Below are 14,650 nucleotides of genomic sequence, written 5' to 3'. Positions count from 1 at the left end.
AATAAATCCAGGACAGCTTGAATTGTTTTTACATGAGTAAAGGACCACTATCATGAAAATCATAACATTTAAAATACATGTAAAGGCATATATAAGAAGCGTGTTTCTTCCAGAGTAAAATGAGCCATACATAACTTTTCTCCTATGTTGCTGTCACTTACAGCATGTAGTAGAAATCTGACAGAACCGACAGGTTTTGGACTAGCCCATCTCCTCATGGGGGGTTCTCAGGGTTTTGTGTACTTTCAAAAGCACTTAGTGAACGGCAGTTGCCCTGTCCAACTGACAAAAAAGTGTGCATGGAGGCTGGCCAGCATCATTGTATAAATCAGGTATGGGAAAACTTGGCCCTCCAGCTGTTAAGGAACTACAAGTCCCACAATGCATTTGCCTTTGAGTCATGACTGGCTGTGAGACCCCTGCAATGCATTGTGGGACTTGTAGTTCCTTAACAGATGGAGGGCCAAGTTTGCCCATGCCTGGTATAAATCCTTTTCAGGGAATTTCTTTATAAAGAATAAAAGCCTAGGGCCCTTTTACACTTAATCAGTTGCTCTCAGTTAAAACGGAAAGAAAACTGATTTTCAAAGTAATGCCCATGTTTTCCTATGGCACCTTTTACACTTATCGCGTTTTAACTGAAATCTTCTTCCCAATGCACTGCTATGGAAAAAAAAGCGTACTAACGCACACCAACTGATTAAGTGTAAAAGGGGCCTTAGTGACAGCAACATAAGAGAAAAGTAATTTATGGCTCATTTTACTCTGGGATCAACATACTTCTTTGTATATGTTTTTATGTATTTTACATTTTAAAATTTTTCACGATAGTGGTCCTTTAAGAAGATAATACTGCAAGTGTGCAAGAACAGGTCTGCCAGCTAGATTCCCATATGTCCTAGATGCAAGAACAGGTCTGCCAGCTAGATTCCCATATGTCCTAGATGCAAGAACAGGTCTGCCAGCTAGATTCCCATATGTCCTAGATGCAAGAACAGGTCTGCCAGCTAGATTCCCATATGTCCTAGATGCAAGAACCGGTCTGCCAGCTAGATTCCCATATGTCCTAGATGCAAGAACAGGTCTGCCAGCTAGATTCCCATATGTCCTAGATGCAAGAACAGGTCTGCCAGCTAGATTCCCATATGTCCTAGATGCAAGAACCGGTCTGCCAGCTAGATTCCCATATGTCCTAGATGCAAGAACCGGTCTGCCAGCTAGATTCCCATATGTCCTAGATGCAAGAACAGGTCTGCCAGCTAGATTCCCATATGTCCCAGATGCAAGAACAGGTCTGCCGGCTAGATTCCCATATGTCCCAGATGCAAGAACAGGTCTGCCGGCTAGATTCCCATATGTCCTAGATGCAAGAACAGGTCTGCCGGCTAGATTCCCATATGTCCTAGTTGAGGCCTGCAGACATTTACCACTAAACAGTAACTTTTTTTGTTTTGTTTGTTTTATAATGGGAAATACAATCTCAGCCTTGGTTTTTTGGGGCACGTGTGTCCTCAAGCTCCAGCATCCTTAGAGGGATAGGAACACTGTCCAAATTATTCTTTCAACCTTTCTTGGATATTAGTTCTAAAGGCCTCCTTCAGACTGGCAGCTGAAGGCAGTGAATTCGCCACCTGTGAACTGCTCTCGCGAAGTGTGGTGTTACAAATCATTGACCCCTGATTGCTATTTCTCCTGTAGGAACCTCCTTTAAAATTCTCCTAGTGTGTCACTGTTTGCTTGTCCTAACTGTCCCCTGGCCATAAAATAGAACATTAAGCAGACAGGAGCTAAGCAGAGTGTCTGTATAGTGCTCTTTACTAAATTGCTGCCCAATATCACTAGAGGTCATTTCAGGTGACAGATGAAAATGTGTGTGCAGCCTTTGAGTGAAAAGGCATCGCATTAGACTGCTATTACAATATAAACACAAATACATTTAAGATGGATTTTTTAATATATAATTTTCATATCATACACTGGCTGCTGCTGGCTTGTGTTGGATAGGATCCGAGAAACCTTTAAATTTGTACATCATGCCACGCGTGACTGTGTGGGTTACCAGACTTTAGAACTGGCAAGGGCCTCACTTCCTGTGACTGAGGCAGACTCACTGGTAACAGATGATCTGAAGCGATCTATAAGAATACGGCCTTCACTGTAGCATTTGGAGGCATCACTTTATTCGGCGCAGCGTGACTTGGCAAAGCCTTTGATTATTGCTTTCTCTTGGGCTCTCTCCTTGAAAAGTACATAACATCTTTTGGAAGTCTTACAGAAGTCATTTGTCATAGCCCTGCAGGGATGTAACGAACTGTGCTTGTTTGATGTCGGCTAATTACAATATCAGTCTAAATTAAGTGTATCATTTAAACAAAACCAGGGCTAAATCAAAGCTAAGTAACTGTGGCAGGGAGGAAAATATGTTTCCCAAAACAAACAGATAACCTCCGGTAATAAAAGGATAGGTGAGGTTGCTGTTGCTATGGACAACAGCTCCATCCTCCTCCTACCTCCAGCACAGTATGTGCAGCTGGGGTGTTAATGTCTTGTTTCCTGACACAGGCAGGATAACTGCTCTGTAGCCTTTCATGATAATTCGCAGGGCGTTTACATGAATTAAATCCTGACACGATGCCCAAAGGGGTCACAGATCGCGGAAGCTTTGTACTGCCTGCCCTAAAATAATCTGCCATCCTGTGATTTGGTATTTGCTGTCGTGGAGGAGTTTCACTGTTTCTACTACAATCTATACATTATTACATGATAGTGTCTTCAGCCTAAGCAAATATACTGTCATTAAGTTACATTAGTTATGTTAATTAAAATAGGTAATCTCTTAACCACCCTGTTTTGAAAGAACAGACAAATGTTTGTCATTTCATGGGAGCAGCCATCTTTTTGGTTGAAAGAAGGTGACAGGGAGCATGAGGCACAGTTCCAACTGTCCTGTGTGCTGATCACCCCTCACAGCTGCGCACGCTAGGCTTCAAATCTCAAATTAAAAATAATAAAATTGCACCAAAACAGCAGAACGAGAACATCATCATCAGAAATCCCATCATGCTTTGCAGAGCATCAGAGGAAAAAAATGCCCGGCCAGTTTTCTTCTGTGCAGCTAAAAATGAGGCTTGGGTAAGAAAAACAAAGTTCTGATGCTGTGAAACTGTTAAAGAAACACCAAGCCTTTTCAGTGCTGCTGAGTAGATTTTTAGTCTGGAGGTTCACTTTAAGGCTTTGTTCACATTGCGTTCCGATCACGTTAGCGTTGTGCGTGTTTTTGACGCAATGTTTTTTCCAATTCCTTGTGCTTGAGTGGGCAGTGCGTTTTTGTTAAAGCACTTTTCTAAGCACTTTTCCAGAGCGTTTTTTTTAATTCACTCCCTGACGCAAGTCAGGAAGTGAACTCTTTGACCCAGAAAAGAATAAATACAATGTATGTATTCTTAAAAACGCACACGCAATCGCTTCACAAAGCTATTTTGTAAACGTTTGCATATTTCCTATACCTTTTATTCAGGGCAAATCGCCCTGAAAATGATACATGCATCGCTTTTGTCAGCGGCAAGCAAACTGAATGCCCCAGTGAGAGCTATCTCATTGGAAAGCATAGTGTAAGCGCTTTTAGGGCAATGTTTTACAAATCGCCTGCGCTTAAAAAAATCCAAAAAAACACCTCCAGTGTGAACGAGCTTTCACTCAGTGGCTGAGATGAGAGGATTTCTCTGTACTGGGTTATGTTTTTGACAACTAGAATATTGTTTGGCTAGAATATATATTGCACACTTTTATTGAGCCAGCGAGAATAACGTTTGTGTTTGTTGTGCCTTGTGCATTCAGTTGGTTAAAGAGAATCTGTATTGTTAAAATCGCACAAAAGTAAACATACCAGTGCGTTAGGGGACATCTCCTATTACCCTCTGACACAATTTCGCTGCTCCTCGCCGCATTAAAAGTGGTTAAAAACAGTTTTAAAAAGTTTGTTTATAAACAAACAAAATGGCCACCTAAACAGGAAGTAGGTTGATGTACAGTATGTCCACACATAGAAAATACATCCATACACAAGCAGGCTGTATACAGCGTTCCTTTTGAATCTCAAGAGATCATTTGTGTTTCTTTCCCCCTGTTCTCATGCACTGAAGTTTCAGGCTGCTTGTTTCTTCCTGCAAACAGCCTTGCCCTTGTCTGTAATTCTTCAGTATGTGAAAGCCCAGCCAGCTCAGAGGACGATTTATCCAGCTTGTAAAAGATAAGAGAGAAGAGAGAAGCTGCTCTAATCCTAAATAACACACAGGCAGTGTGCATAGAGGGGCCTGGAAGGGGGAGTTTATAGCAGAACCACAACACTGAAGAACTTGGCAGCCTTCCAGACACAGGCCGACAAGTCTGACAGGGGAAAGATACATTGATTTATTAGAGACTGTGATAGCAGATAGTGCTGCAGTAAGCCAGAACACATTAGAATAGCTTTTTGAACTTGTAGGATGATAAAAAAACAGGATGCAATTTTTGTTACGGAGTCTCTTTAAAGGAGAAACTGTAGAGAGAGGTGTATGGGGGCAGCCAAATTTATTTCCATTTAAGCAATACCAGTTGTCTGGCTATCCTGCTGATCCTCTGCCTCTAATACTTTCAGCCATAGCCCCTGAACAAGCATGCAGCAGATCAGGTTTTTCTGACAATTTTGACAGATATGACAAGATTAGCTGCATGCTTGTTTCTGGTGTGATTCAGACACACCTTCAGCCAAATAGTTCAACAGGGCTGCCAGGCAACTGGTAGTGCTTAAAAAGAAAAATATGGCAGCCTCCATATACCTCTCACTACAGTTTTTTCCTTTAAGTTGCCAATTTTTATTTATAGAGGGCTTCAGGTTTTTTTTGTGTTTAATTTCATGTAAAACTGGGAACACACCTCAACACAAATAACAATTATACGCTGAGACTAGATACTGTAATTGCAGCCACTTTCCAATGATAACGACTTCTAGGTTCTCTTGTATTGTAAGTTCCCCTATTGTGTCCTCTGGATTACAAGTACCCTCATGAATTGTGCTACACATTCTCTCCACCCACATTATGTCCTCTCATGTAGTTTATTTATTACATTATATCCCCTTCTACCATATGGCCCCATTCTCACTGCCTTGTTATATAATCTTATTACTCTCTAAGACATACAGAAGCTCCACCCCTTCCTCCTTTATGCAGAATGGTGCAGAGAAGTGCGGAGTGGATGTTAGTGATCTCTCTGTATATTGGCTAGGAAGGTTGACAGCAGCTAAATACATTATGATTGAGGAATGCATAAACCAAGATTCCATTTTGAATACCATTTCATATGCCAAAAGCCTAGGTTTATATCCGAGCATACTGTGGTACTTGGTTAATGTGTTATGTACTCCTGAGGATGCTGAAGTTGGGTTGGCTAGTTTAGGATACTAGATTTCATCCTTCGTCAAGCTGGCTAAAATGTCCTGTCCACCCAGCCCTCAATACAAAGTGCATGGCTTAGGACTACTTAATATACACATTTTTGGTATTTACTGAGGGGTTATTTGCCAAGCATCAGTATAAGAACGAAGATCAACCTCGACAATTGCTGGGATGGGTGGTGCACACCTTTAGCTTTGTATTGCCTTGATCACAGTAATTGAGTGCTGAAGGCGGTGTGCATGTGCAAATGCCTGCTAATTTACCTGTGCTCACTTGCAATGTGGTTGCTGTGCATTTGCAAGAGGAGCAATCACCCCTACTCCTGCCCCCCCCTCCCCTCCCCCCCCCTTCCCCAAAACTTTGAATTAAGGTGTGCTAACCTAGCCTTTACAGGGAATTGTGTCCTTTGCTTTGTTGGGTATGGGGACGTGTACCTGGTCTCATCTTTTGTTCCCAACTTTGATTAGCATATGGCATGTCTTTGGGATTGGGGTTACTCAGATTAGACAGTTATTGGGTCTGATTCATCCAGATAGGCGCACAAAAACATGGAGCAGAAGTAGAGCAGCTGCCCAGAGCAACCATTGTGTTTCTTTTGTAAATATCGAGGGGCGCTGCTTAAATGTCAATTAGATTATTAATATTCTAGGGCGGTCACCACAATGACATGTACTACCCAGTACCATCTACCTCCTGCTGCTACCCACTACAATGGGGTTCTCCCTTTTCCCCACCTCTAGATATATGAAAGTAAACACTACCACCTGCTAAAGGCAAGGTAAATTTATTGATATATCATATCTCACATACATGTATTAAATAATACTTCCCAATCACTCATCACACTCGTCCTAGAGCATGCTGGTCCCCATAAAAGTTATGGGGACCAGCATGCTCTAGGACGAGTGTGATGAGTGATTGGGAAGTATTATCTAATACGTGTATGTGAAATATGATATATCAATACATTTAGCTTGCCTTTAGCAGGTGGTAGTGTTTACTTTCATATATCCAGCGCACTCCCAGCATATATATATATTATACACCTCAATTCACTAAGATCAATCATGCTGGAGAAAAGTGAAAACTTACCTCCACACAGTGAGAGAGTTATCTTATCTCTTCATTCCTTAAGTTCCCTCCTCTGTAGGTAATTTACCTCCTCTGTAGTTATTTTCACACGCAGTTAATAAACAGCCTGTCTTTAACTGTGGAGTTATTTTAAGGATTGAAGAGTTAACTTTAGGTTTGCCTGAGGTAAAATGATTCCTGAATACGACATGCCTCATCACCATGGTGACCACTCTACAAAAGTTATTAAAGACAGGAGATAAGCTTAGTGAATTGAGGCCATTGTGTTTCTTTTGTAACCAAGCAGTCTGTCTGCTTAGAGCAAGTGCTCCCCTTTTGTACTAGTTTTCCTGGCACTTGCCTTGATATAGGCTCCCTGCACACTGCATGCGTTTCCGATTCCGATTTCATAATTGTTTTTTACATCCGATTCTGATTTTTAATAGTTTCTGCATGCTGTGTTTTTTCTGTGTTTTTCTGTTTATAGCATCAGGGAAAATCGGAATCAGAATCGCAAATCAGATTATCATTGTGCATCGAGCCTTACGGTTTATCTTTCACAATAAGGGCCTGTACGCACTGAATATTGCCAAGCGCAAATGCAATGCAATTTTAAAATCGCTTGCTTGCGTTTTTGCCATGCATTTGTGTTTTTGCTTACGTTTTTCAAGGCATTTGTGTTTTTTCTTGTGATTGGTTGAAAGTCCTTTAACAGGGAGTTGCACGGTCTCCTGGGATTTGACCTTAAAAAAACTTTGCGATTTTTGTAAAGCATTTTTTTTAATGCTCTGCAATCACTGTGATTTAAATTTTCTAAAATTTCATCGCACCCCTGTGTACAGTTAATCACGGTTTTTATTATTTTTAAAGAGGCTTTGCGATCGAAAAAACACATGCGATTATAAAAACACAGTGCAACGTAGTCAGTGTGTACAGAGCAGGTTAGTGTGTTTATACATGTAGCTGTTTTGAGCCCACATTGATACAACAAAACCAAATCGTTCAGATACAGTGTCAGTTACTATGTGTTCTTTCCTGCCTGTGCCCTGGTCAACCATGACTGTATCCAGGGGCCAGTCACTAGCAAGCTATTACATATTCCAGAACATTAAAAAAATACCCAAGACTATTCAGTGGTTTCCCAGAATTCTCCTTACGTAGCAGCCAGGTCAAGGTTACCTTGTATTTCCTTAGAATTCTGTATTGATCAGTGTTCTATTTCATGGTTCTGTAATTTAACCCTTCAGGATATAGCCGGGGTGCACATTGATAGTTCACTGACCGTTGCTGTTTGTCATGGAAGCTCTGTCATGTGTAGGAATCTTTTGTCAGTATCTATATAATTATCTGTTCTAGTTTTATGCCAGAGGTCATTCATTGACGTATAGTAAGCAGAAAGGAGGCAAGAGGTTTCCCTTTCTCTAGGAAGGGTTACTAAGCACATTTGATGTATATGAAGTAGACAGTTCAACATCTAGTTATTCATTAGAAAATATTTGCGTATCACAGTCTCCGTTTTGTTTGTGAAATTAATTCTGTTTGTGTTGTGTTACTAACAGTAGCCAGTTATGTATGTATTTATGTATGTATGTGTATACACATCATTTTCACGCTCATCCTGTTACCCTACTTGCAGTTTTGCTGGTCTGGGCAACACTGACAGTTCTTATTTCAAATAGTAGTTAAAGAGACACTCAAGCGAAAAAAAGATGATCTAATGATTTGTATGTGTAGTACAGCTAAGAAAAAAAACATTAGCAGCAGAGACACAAGAGTCTAAGAGTCTAAAGGTGGCCATACACTGGTCGATTTGCCATCAGATCGACCAACAGATAGATTCCTCTGATCGAATCTGATAAGAGTGGGATCGTATGGCTGCCTTTACTGCAAACAGATTGTGAATCGATTTCAGCATGAAATCGATTCACCATCTGTGAAGCGTCCGCCGCCCCCCCTTCCAGCTATACATTACCTGATCTGGCCAGCGCGAGTCCCCCGGTCTACGCTGTCTTCTTCTCCGCGCTCGGCTCCAGCTTCACTGAACTTCCTGCCAGAGGACGTTTAAACAGTAGACGGCGCTCAACTGTTTAAACTTCCTGCCGGAACAGGAAGTGAAGCCGGCCGGAAACTGGAGCCCAGCGGAGAAGAAGTTGGCGGAGACCAGGGGACTCGTGCTGGCGGAGCAGGTAATGTATTGCCGCTAGCGTCGGTCATCGGGCATTGGAACGCCGCTATCGACACACTCCCGACCAGCGGGCGAGCAAGCAAAATCTTCGGCGCGGACGGCTCGACGGGAATCGGCGGGAACAATTGATTTCGGATGGAAATCGATCGTTCTGTCAGCGTTTGCGCACTGATTTCACAGCAGATTCAATCACAGTGATCAAATCTGCTGTATATCGGCGGGAAAATCGTTAGGTGTATGGTCCCCTTAATACTGTTTCCAGTAAAGGAAGAGCTAAAGGTCCGTACACACGCCGGACTTTAGGCAACACACGCCTGGCGGATCGCTCAGAAACAGCCATATCAGTCTGACGACAGAGCGTACACACGCCGGACTGTCGCTGGCACGCCCACCCAGCGGGAGGCAACCACGGACCCGTCGTTGCCTAAAGTCCGGCGTGTGTACGCTGCTTAAGAAACTCCAGTTGTTATCTATGCAAATTAGCCATTGAGCTCCACGACTTTCAAAGTCGCAGAGAACTCTGCCAGACACTTGAGATAATAAGCTTTAAAAGACAATGGGCTTGATTCACAAAGCCGTGCTAACTGTTTAGCACGAGCGTGCTAAACAGTTAGCACGTGAAGTGCCGCTCGCGGACATTTGCGTGCGATAACGCAGACTGTTGCACGCGATCGGCGGCCGATCGCGTGCAAAAGTCCGCTTTATCGCGTGCAAAAGTCCGCTTTATCGCGTGCAAAAGTCTGCGATTGCGGCACTTTGCGTGTGCTAAACTCCCCGAGCGGCACTTCGCGTGCTAACTGTTTAGCACGGCTTTGTGAATAAAGCCCAATGTACCTGTATCTATTTTTTTCCCCCTCTGCAGGGAAGATTTTCCAGAGCAGGCTAGTGAACTTTTGAACCCATTTAGAATGCTGAGTAGTGTCTAAACTGCAAATATTAGAGAATGATGCAATGTTATAAAAAAACACTATATAACTGAAAATAAAAATATTAGGATATTTTCTTTGTTACTAAAATTCTAGTAATTATCCCTATTGCACAACCAATTCATTATATCATATATTTTTTTTTTCGCTTCAGTGTCTCTTTAAATGAGGCCTAGTAACTTTTGAATGATTTTTATTTAAAATGTATCAATTATCGATCGATCTGACATTGGGGAATTGATTCCAGCAGATCAAATCTACAAGGAATCGAATAAGAAAAGTGTATGGCCACCGTTACACTTGTCAGTATAATGCTTTTTATTCCTTCTCAAGCATCTAATAAGCTACTCCTTTTGTTGTTACTAAGGTAGGCAGAACATAGAAGAGGACACTGACGGGCTCCTGGGAATGAAACAAAGTGCAGGACAATTGGACATATCTTACATGCCACAGAAAGGGATTTTGCAATACTTGTCCAATGCCTATTAATACTAAAGGTTAACAGGAAATTGCCTCTTTCGGTGACAAGAATTTCTAGCCAGTAAGAGCTACCCACATGGCCCTGCGCAGTACTGAGTGGCTAGTAGTTCTAGATTCCCCACTTACGGGAAGCACAAGTAGGACTAATTTATGGGTGGCATAGATAGTGGGCTTAATGGAAAATCCAGCCAAGGTCCAATGGAAACCATTTCTGTTCAGAAGAAGTTTTCTAGAATTGAGCCGCTTGCTCTAGAAAGAGTACAGCGCCTCCTCTCCAGAGGGTGATCTCGGACGACAAGGAGCTATACTGCTGTCTAGGTGTCTCAATTCTAGAATCCTACTTTTCATTAGAAGTGGGTTTCATTGGCTGAATTTCACATTAGGCCCACTATCTATGCCACCTATTCTACCTTGTCTCCTTAGCTCATTGTGCCACCAACCCATTTGATTTTTTTCTTTCCACTTTACTGACCAGTTTCCCAACTCTACGTCGTGGTGGCATGTGAAGATGGTCAACAAGATGGTAATGATTCTGATTTGCATGCAAATTTAATGCCAATTATATTTAGTTAATAATAGTGCCAATGAAACTAACTTTCTACCAGTTTCCATACAGTTTGCAATAAATGTGCATGCAATCCCCAATTATAAGCATTTTATTGACCATCTGTAGTGGCTTGCATAGATTGGGGATGGAGACTTTGATGTGAATTTTTTTGTTCTCTTTTTTTTTTATTTTTATTTTTATTTTATTTTTTTTGTCTATAGGCTCTTGGGATTTGAAAACCAAGCCTGGTTATACTCTAAGGGCTCGTTTCCACCATAGCGAATCCGCATGCAGCGCCGACATGCGGATTCGCTTGGTACATTGAAGTGGCCGGGGCTGTTTCCATATGTGCGGCGTGCGGGAGCGATTTGGCGGCGGGCCAAATCTGCACGACGGGACCCACAGAATTCGCCTGCGTCGGGAATCCATGCGAATCGCCACTAATGTATTTAATAGGAAAAACGCATGCGTTTTTACATGCGTTTTACCCGCGATTCGCGTGCAATTTCGCACCTTTTTCAATGTTATTTTGCCCTGGCAGAGTCATGGTTAATTTCGCGGGTAAAAACGCATGCGGAAACGCATCTGCATGCGTTTTTACAAGCGTTGGGATGCCAGCGAAATCGCGTCGCAACAGTGGAAACGGGCCCTAAAACTTGTGATAATAAAAACCTAGACAGATGCTCTTATAAGAACACACACCCAGAAGCCTGGCGTTTTGTGACAATTAAAGGACCACTTCAGCAAAAAAAAGTAAGCAGTTAAAATCTGACAGAACTGACAGGTTTTGGACAAGTCCATCTCTTCATGGGTTATTCTTAGGTTTTTGTTTTTTTCAAAAGTGTTTCCTGAACAGGATTCTAACTGCCAAAATAGTAAGATGCCAGCCAGCTTCCCTACTCACTTGCACACTATTTTGGCAGTTAGACTTAGCAATTGCTGTTCAAGAAATGCTTTTGAAAACAAAACCCTGAAAATATCCCATGAGGAGTTGGACTAGTCCAAAACCTGTTGGTTCTGTCAGATTTAAACTGGTTACTTTTTTCACTGGAGTGGTACTTTAAAATAAATAAAATGTTCAGCTGTGGAATAATGTGTTTTGTTGATGTGTGACAGGAGTTCTGGCCACGTTTTTTACAATTTTCTTTTCTCTTGCAGCCGAGTTGTGTTGCCTATATCTGTGGAGGAGGTAAGACAATTCTTGCATCTTTCTTTTAATAATAGTTTTACCAACTTGGTTGAATTAAGAGGAAATGGCCAAAGGAGAAACTTGAAGTGTAACTGTTTGTTTACAGTGTGATTCATTTTTTACCTCTTTGCGGTCACACCCAACAATTCATCTTAATGCTTTTCTGTTTTACTGTAAATACAATTTTCCTGCGCTGTGAGTTGTGGAGGATTGTGGTGTCTGCCCGTAGCTTTCACACTTCATTTAGGGAAATGCTTTAGGTTCCCTAACAAAAGTCCAGCTAAGTGAAGCATGAAGTGTACAGTGTAATTGGTAGAGCATAATGTAAATCATTGATTAGCCGTGGATTGCCATGGATACTGTTTGTTAAACTAGTCACACCAGTCAGTTGTTCAACCAGCTCATCAGGAAGGCCCTTCGAATACCTGTGAGGCCTTTGACAGGCTTTTTGCAGCTCCCTTCATTGATCTATGTGGTATTTCTGTCTGGCATATTTGTGTTTGGCATTTGATGTGTACATAGTTCGTACTCGCCTTGCAGTCAGTGCTGCACATTGTGTTCATGTTTTAATGAAAAAAATATAACCGTAACCTTTTGGTAATATGAAAGATAGTAGGTGTGTTTTTGTTTTTTTTTTTTTTATCCCATCATTATGAGAGGTCATAGAGAAGCATTTGTCATAAAAAGGGGAAAAAATCACTTCATGGTCATATTTGCTTTCTCATTCACCTCCCTAGTGGTAGAAATGTATAAAAACAGTTCAAGCGCACACATGACATCAATTGTATAATTCAGATCAATCAAGGACAACCGTATGCCCAATCCTTATCACATCAGGGAGGATGTTAGCCGCACTGGGACACCCCTCAGGGAACAAACTCACCCCAAGTTGTGGCCCCCTTCAGGTGGGTCAAGTAGCACTCAATGCCGAGACTCCTCTGTGCATCAGGGTCCTAGCTCCTATTCTATTTCAATATGTGTCAAATGTACCTCAAATCAGAGTAAAAACTCGTATGCTGGGATACTGTTTAAAATCAATAACTTTTATTAAAAAAGTGCACTCACATGCTCCTTGTAGTTAAAACCGCACAGCATTTGATCATGCGCTCTCCCTGTTGCCTCTAGGACAGGCACTGCTATGTGTTATTTAGCATCTCTCTCACGCTCCTCTGGGCACTGTCAGTAGGAGGATTGGGGCCGTCCTCCTCTCTCATGCTGCTCTGGGCGCTGTCAGTAGGAGCATTGGGGCCTCCCTCCTATTTAGGCATGAGAACGGCCATACAGTGGCTGCTCAAGTATGGCCACACCTGAACAGTAAGCCAGAGCCGCTCATTTACAAGTGGTGTTCTACTGGGCAGGCACGTCCATGCTTGTGCCAGAAGAATATCCTGGCTGTCAGCGACAGGAGCGAGGCGTTCCCTGGAAGCCTCTATAGAAACCTGAGGCTCCCCTCTTCTTAGGCAAGTATGTCTTTTTGAACCCGAGCTTCAGTTCTGGTTCTCTTTAACATCTGATTATCTTTCTCCTTTTCACTCATAATTTTCCCATCCTACATTCTAGCCTCCCAACTCGTTCCCCGGGGGAAAAATAGGGACTGAAAAATCAAAAGTCCCCTGTAAGAACCATTAGTCTTGTTATACAGGAAGACCATTACAAAATACTACTTAGCACACAAGTGTCTACACCATTATCGCAAAACCTCACTACAATTCAATAAAGATAAACTCAGCGCTGCAACCCAGTGTATTCCAGAACCAGGGAGTCAACCAGTCGACACCCCTATCCACCTAAGGGCAACTTCATGCAAACAGAGAGAAGACTGGGTCTCCACCTGGATTTATGGCCAACTGGCCAGTTTATTGCAAATGCCACAGACAAAAGCTTGTGGAGACTCAGGCCCATATGCAATTAAGTTTTTCTCTTTAGTTTTCTCCTAGGTGATATTTTCAAACCTGTCAATAAAATGTCTTTTAAGACTCCGACAAGCAAGAAAAAACTTAAAATAATGTTGATAGTACTTTACTCCTACTTATCGGTACTTTTTCATTTGCAGAGTGCTGAAAAGTTATTTTAAATAGAAGATGAATTAGTATCTCCTAGGAGAAAAATCAGGAGAAAAGTGAATTGCATATGGGCCCCAGTCTTTTCTCTTTTTTTGCAAAAACCTCACTACAACTCATCCATGAGTGTCTATGGTTTGCTCACTTTCAAGTACTGTAACTGTTTTGCAGCCACTACTATCCTTTCCAAACAAAAAACACACATACGTTTAAGTTACTGTTTAGTTTTTTTTTGTTTGTTTGTTTTTGTTTTTTTTCAAAAAGAGGTAGTCATCCTTTGGTTTTAGCTCCATTACATTCCACACAAGAAGTCTGTGATTTATATACTCACACTTTTCTAATTTTTGGGTACATTGACTCTAATAAGCATTTCCATAAGAATGTGTGTCACGAAGGGAGCTTATAAAAATGTAATTAAAAGTCCTTCCCAGGTTGCTCTCAAAGTCATGTTAAATGGTCCCTTCCTGTCAATATAGGAATTGTTAAACAGAAGCCTGTTTCTCAGACGTTTCCAGTGATCCCTATTTCATTTTGTCGCATATGTGGCCTCTAATTGCTCTCCAGAGTACAGAACACCACAGCAGAGTTTCTTTGCCACTGTCTTCAATTAGGTTTGGATTCAAGACAACCCAAAGGTTGATGCAAATCTGGCCAGTTTTAATTAATGCCAAATTCTGCACTTTTTGTGCAACACTATTAATAAATTAGTGACTCCAACTAGGCTTCATAAATGCTTGCCAGCATGCACTTTGTTTTG

At 41.7% G+C, this 14,650-nt stretch overlaps 1 protein-coding gene across 1 annotated transcript in view; it reads left to right on the top strand.

Moving 5' to 3' along the window:
- Positions 1 to 14,650, top strand: part of PITPNA (phosphatidylinositol transfer protein alpha) — a 109,597-nt gene that overhangs the window by 5,889 nt on the left and 89,058 nt on the right. The window contains exon 2 of the mRNA XM_068270292.1: positions 11,803 to 11,833. Coding sequence (XP_068126393.1) covers positions 11,803 to 11,833 — 31 coding nt within the window. The remainder of the gene's footprint in view (positions 1 to 11,802; positions 11,834 to 14,650) is intronic.

The sequence above is a fragment of the Hyperolius riggenbachi genome, chromosome 2 (genome assembly GCF_040937935.1).
Source record: "Hyperolius riggenbachi isolate aHypRig1 chromosome 2, aHypRig1.pri, whole genome shotgun sequence".
Lineage (NCBI taxonomy): Eukaryota > Metazoa > Chordata > Amphibia > Anura > Hyperoliidae > Hyperolius > Hyperolius riggenbachi.
This window is presented reverse-complemented; position numbering and strand designations above follow the sequence as displayed.